The 6,000-nt window shown below is 33.5% G+C and overlaps 1 protein-coding gene across 1 annotated transcript in view; it reads left to right on the top strand.

Annotated features, from left to right (window-relative positions):
* Nucleotides 1-234: 234 nt before the first annotated feature.
* Nucleotides 235-6,000, top strand: part of LOC114338990 (uncharacterized) — a 29,490-nt gene continuing 23,724 nt past the window's right edge. Inside the window, exon 1 of the mRNA XM_050652542.1 lies at nt 235-399. Within this exon, the coding sequence (XP_050508499.1) occupies nt 323-399 (77 nt within the window). The 5' untranslated portion in view covers nt 235-322. The remainder of the gene's footprint in view (nt 400-6,000) is intronic.

Here is a 6,000-nt window from a genome sequence, read left to right as displayed (position 1 = left end):
AGTAATACTATGACAAACACTGTATTCTTGGGACGCGTTAATTGAATCATATGCGTACTTAATTATTATTTCGTGATTGTGGCAAAATTTAAGTACCCATTTCGTAAAAATTACATCATTGTTCTGCACTCGATTACTTATTACTCGCCCACTATCATTAATAACAATAATTATATTGAATTATTTGTATTATGTACTATTATATTAATATTTAAAAGAAAAATATTATTTTATTGCAGTTAATTACGCCATTTCATTTTAGTACAAATATTAATAAGTAAAAAATTTTTATCAGAAAGAAGTACATACAGTAATTAGTAAGATGAGTACCATCGTAAGGTTATTCTGTATTGTAGTGTTCTCGTATTCAATTTTATCGACGACATCATATAAGATTCGGTTAGTAGTTTGAATTTCATAATAATTCCTTTTTATTATCATAAATTAAAACAGAAATGTTTTCTAAGAGTTTTGTTAAAAATATTCATGTTTATTATTCATTAATATACAGAGATGGGCTAAATTATGGAATAAAATCATTTTCTCTAAAATGGAGGATTTTGGGGATAAATCCCGAAAAATGTCGATTTGTATTTTTAAATTTTAATTTTTGGGCATATATATATATATATATATATATATATATATATATATATATATATATATATATATATATATATATATTGATGTGATCTTGATTATTGATATGAGATAATATTCTTATATGTTACTTAATTTAATCAATGTATTAATACTAATCCAATTAATTAACCAGATCACATATCAATATGTTTTCAATCTCAGGGCGAATTATAAATTAATTACTTACTTCCGTGGCTTCTAAATATTTCTTAATGGTTCCTAATCGGGATAGAAAATAAAAGAGTAAAAAAAATACACATATGGGTTACAATTATAATCAAAATATTTTTTATTTTATTTAAAAGGCAACCAATGCTTAATATTTGCTATTTCTTATTATTCTTAAACATAACATTTACAAATGGGAATCTTATTTCCTTTTGGTTTTCAATTGAAAGTTTTTATTAACATTTAACTATTAGGAGTTATTAGGAACAACTCTATTTAAGTTTGATGAAGCTTTTCTGATATTATTGATTATGTTATTCAATTTTTTATGTGGAATTTAATACGAAAAACCCATACATTCATGTCCAAACAAATGAGACTGACCTTTTCCTGGTGAACTGAAAATGTCCTCACACAAAACCCTTTCCTGCTATCCTTGGCTGCGATCAAACCTCGTCCTGGCTTCCAGTGATGTTCTCCTTTGAAAAACTAGCTCGAATAGCTCTCGTTCCTGCTTTTGTCGTGATGCTGTGTTCTACCTTTTTCGAAACTGCTATCAGCTACCGGGACACTCTGGGCTCAAGGAGGTTCTTTTACTCTCGACCTGGCCTACTTCTCGTTCCACGATAGATACTCCACACTCACGGAACTACACCGGCTTTCTCACTCCTCGAACACTACCGTCTACTACTCGACTTCACTTCTCGACAGCTCAAAACATTCTGCTCTCACTTTGTCATTCATTCCCCTACTTTCTAAATATCCCTTCCAAATTCACAAATCAATCTTCCACCACCAACTCTCATTCGTAATATTCCTCAAAACCAATTTTTAATCTTTCTAAATATGCTTAATGGATTTCAAAAGAAAATATTTAATTCCCATTCTAAAATACTTTCTAACTATTTACAAATTTTAATGACCTATTCTCTCTTTCAAATGAGTCTTATTTAGCATAGGCTAATGATCGAAACCTTCCGCGAAAAACGATAATGAACTATCATCTATTTCACTGAGTTTTATTTAGCATAGGCTAATGATCGACCTTCCGCGAAGAAACGATAATGGTACGCGTCATTCACTTTGTTTATTCTAAGCACATTGTTCCGAGTTTCGTACGCTTATTCTAATCCCTTCTTAAAATTACATATAACAATTTGTTGTATACAGGTTGTTTTAAATTTATATGCCCGTGGTTGAGAAAATTGAAAATATTTTATATTAAAGTGAATTTTGTTTATAATTATCAAATTTTAATTTTTATATCAAATAGAAATATAACAAATCCCCGCCTTGTATTCGATAAAATTTATCTGCATTTTTAAATAAATTTTCTCGAGGCAAAACCAACTCCCTGTATATTTTCTTACTTTAATCTATGTCTTATACCCTAACTTACTATCTACTTCATGTAATTCTGTCTTTTATTCGTGATATTTGTATACATCGTGAATATTATAAATTCCTCGGATCTTTTCCGAGTTCCTGTGCCTCAACTCATAACTATTTATCCCATTTTCATTATTCACGAAGTACTCGTAATGCCCTCACGAGTACTTTTTCACCCTTTTGGAAAGTCACTGGTCTTCTTTTTCTATTTTGTTCCTGTCTTTGGATATATTTTTCGTTGCTTCGCCGTAATCTTCTCTGTACGGTTTCAATCACCTGTTGATATTCTTTTGGCTCTTGGTCTTCCCATGGCCTTATCGGCAATACACCCTTCATGATGTATTCTGGGGTCTCTTTTGTTACTGTGCTCGGAATTGTATTTAGATACCTTTCTATTTCCGCCATTTTCCTGTCCCAGTGGCGATGTTGACCATCTGTTGCAATGCGAAGGATTACTCTGTGGATGCCTGATGCTGACAAAATTTGTCTCTATTCCTCGTTCTCGAAGTTGTCCCTTGAAACGATCATTTCGGAAATACGTTGCATTGTCCAGTAGGATCTTTTTTGGTGTTCCTACTATGGCTATAAAATTGTCGATTTTTCTTAATATTTCCTCCCCCTTTGTGGTGCGGCAACTATATAATTTTACGTATTTTGAAAACACATCCACCATTACCAGAATATGTTTGTTCCTTTTAGTGGTCATAATTAGATCGCTTAACATATCTATTGCTACAATGTCTAGTTTGTTTCGGGCTTCAATATTTTTGGCAACATTTTCGTTTTTGAAATTCCGACTCTTATATTTTTGACATACATCGCACTTCTGGGTAATTTCCTTTGCAATGCGGTAATCCTGTCGGCTGATGTAATTTTTCCTAAAAACGAGCCAAACTTTTCTGCTACCGATATGCCCATTGTCCTCATGTAATTTCTTTATTATCTTTTCGGCCAATGTCTGTGTCACTAAATATAGTTCCTTTCCGTCTATTCTCTTAAAATATATGTCATTTTCTACTTCCGCTCTTCTTTTCTCTCTTTCCTCTAGGTCTTCTTGGTTTGTCCTTATCTCATTTAACGAATATATCCCTTCTTCTTGTATTAATCTATTTAGTCCCACCTGTAGAGTAATTGTTTCCTTTTTTCCCGTGTCCTCATCCCGTGTTAGAGCGTCGGCTATTATGTTGTCTTTTCCTTTTATATATCGGAACTCAAAATCATACTCCTGTAATAATAGAATACCTCTATGTATTCTATTATTTACTAATCTATTCTTCATGATATGTACTAAAGCTGCATGGTCTGTTTCGATTGTGAATTTTGCTCCCAATAAGTAAAACCTCAATTTGTTCACGCAATATAGTACACTGGCAAACTCCAATTCTGTAACACTATATTTTCTCTCATGTGTTTTAGTCACTCGCGATATAAAACATATCGGCACTTCTTGGTCGTTTTGTATTTGAGACAGAACTCCTGCAAATTTTTGTATGGACGCATCAGTTCGGAGTATAAAAGGTAAATTGTAAATGGGGTGGTATATTTTCGTTCCTTTTGCGAATTCTCGTTTTAATGTTTCGAAAGCTTCCTCCTGTTCTTCTTTCCAATTCCATTTTATTCCTTTTTTAAGCAACTTTATCAGAGGGATTTCCTTTTGGCTCAAATCGGGAATCAGTTTTTTAAAATAATTAATCGTGCCAAGAAAACCTCTCAATGTTTTCAAATTCGTTGGTCTTGGGTATTCATCTATGAGCTTGACTCTGTCTTCGGATAATCTTACTGTTTTGGTGTCCAATTGAAAACCCAAATAAATGACTTCTTTTTGAAAAAATTGACATTTTTCAATGTTTAATTTCAATCCCGCTGTGTCCAATTCTTCCAGAATTATTTCTATGTGTTTCAGATGACTCTGAGTATCTTGTGAAAAAATTAATAAATCATCGATATAATGAACTATGAAATCTTCGTGGCGATTCAAAATGGTATGTAGAGCTCGGACGAGTGCAGCACAAGCACTCTGCAATCCAAACGGCACTACCTTAAACCGGTAGACAATACCATCAATAGAAAAAGCGGTGTAGTTTCTACACTTTTCAGCTAACGGTATCAACCAAAAACTGTGTTTTAAGTCAATTTTCGAAAATATGTTTGACCCGGTGATTCTTCCAAAAATGGCCTCGATGTTTAGAGGTGATTCATATTGTGATACAGTGTGCTGGTTGATATTCCTGGCATCTAAACATAATCTCAATTCTCCACTGCTTTTCTTTACTATCACAATCGGGTTAACATACGGTGAATCACATCTTTCGATGATTTGATCTTCCAACATTTTATTTATTTCTTCTTTCACCTCTTGTCGATACTTGTATGGAATCGGGTAAGTCTTTGATCGAAAATTTCCCAAGTTTTTCACCTCAAATGAATGTTCGTACTTTTTAGCCACTCTGTTCTCCTCATTGATCAAATTTTCGTAGTTTCTTAACATCAACCGCAATTCTTTTTCTTTCCCTTCTCCACATATCAATTTTCTGTCTTTTTTCTCAGATTCTTCACACATGTTTACCGTGCATTCTGCATCCTCGTTTGCATATACCTCCTCTTCAAATACCACTGTTTCAATCATATTCTTTTCACTTTCATTTTTTAGCTTTATTTCTTCTTCTCCTGAGCCCGTCTCTTCTTTTGAGGAATCCCAGGTTTCCTTTGTTTCTGATACTCTCAAATTTTCTTCTTCTGGGCTCAACTCTTCTTTTGAGGAGCCACAGGTTTCATTTTCTTTTATCTTTTTCTGACCTTTTCTCCTTTTTCTTCTTTGTCCTTGCTTCGCTGCCAAATTCATTTCCACTGTTTGTTCTTTACCTGATTCGTCCGTATTTTGTTTCTCATGTTCCTTGTCCTGTTCTTTTTCTTTTTCTTCTGTTAGTTTCATCGTATTATTTTTAAAATCTATCACTACATGTTTTTCTGCCAATTCGTCCACTCCTACTATCATGTCATGTGACATGTTTGGCATTATTACACATTGTAGTGCATACATATTCTTGCCCAGTCGTACCATTACTCGTATGCCTTCATTTATAGTTGCCAATGTCCGTTTGTTTGCGCCCACTAAATTTACCCTAGGTATTTTATAAATTAAATTTGTTAAGTTAACTTCTTCTATTAGTTTTCTGTTGACCAATGTTATTTCAGATCCAGTGTCTATCATAATTTTAATTGGTTTCTCGGTGATAAATCCATCCACAAATTTTAAATTAACTCCATTTTTCTTTTCGTTGTTTCCTGCCAATTTAATAAACTCCTTGGGGTGACAAAAGATTCCTGTTTGATTTTTGGTTTTTAGTGAGCGCCGTCGTGAAAAGACGCCGGTTGCTCATCGTTGTTTATATTTTCGTCATAATGTCTCTCTCCGTCATATTCATCTGTCTGGGTATTATTCACTTCTCTTCTATTTTCTCTTGGTCTGTCGGATCTGTTTCGGTTTTCTCGATATCCCTGTTCATTTTGTCTACCATTATTTCTGTTTTCTTGATTTGAGCGTGTGGTGTTTCTATTCTGGTATTCTCGATTTCTGTCCTCATTCCATTGCCTATTTCTTTGTTCATAATTTCCTCTTCCGTTTTCTCTATTTTCGTTTTCCCTTCTGGGATTAAAATCTCGTCTTGTATAGTCCCTCCTATTTTGATTTCTATCTCTGTAATCTTGTGTTTCTCGGGGCCTGTAATCTTCTCGCGACCTTCTTGATTTTCTTTCTCTTAGACGTGATTCTCTTATTTGTAGGAATTGGCATAAACTATC

Source organism: Diabrotica virgifera, chromosome 5, assembly GCF_917563875.1.
Source record: "Diabrotica virgifera virgifera chromosome 5, PGI_DIABVI_V3a".
Classification (NCBI taxonomy): domain Eukaryota; kingdom Metazoa; phylum Arthropoda; class Insecta; order Coleoptera; family Chrysomelidae; genus Diabrotica; species Diabrotica virgifera.
This window is presented reverse-complemented; position numbering and strand designations above follow the sequence as displayed.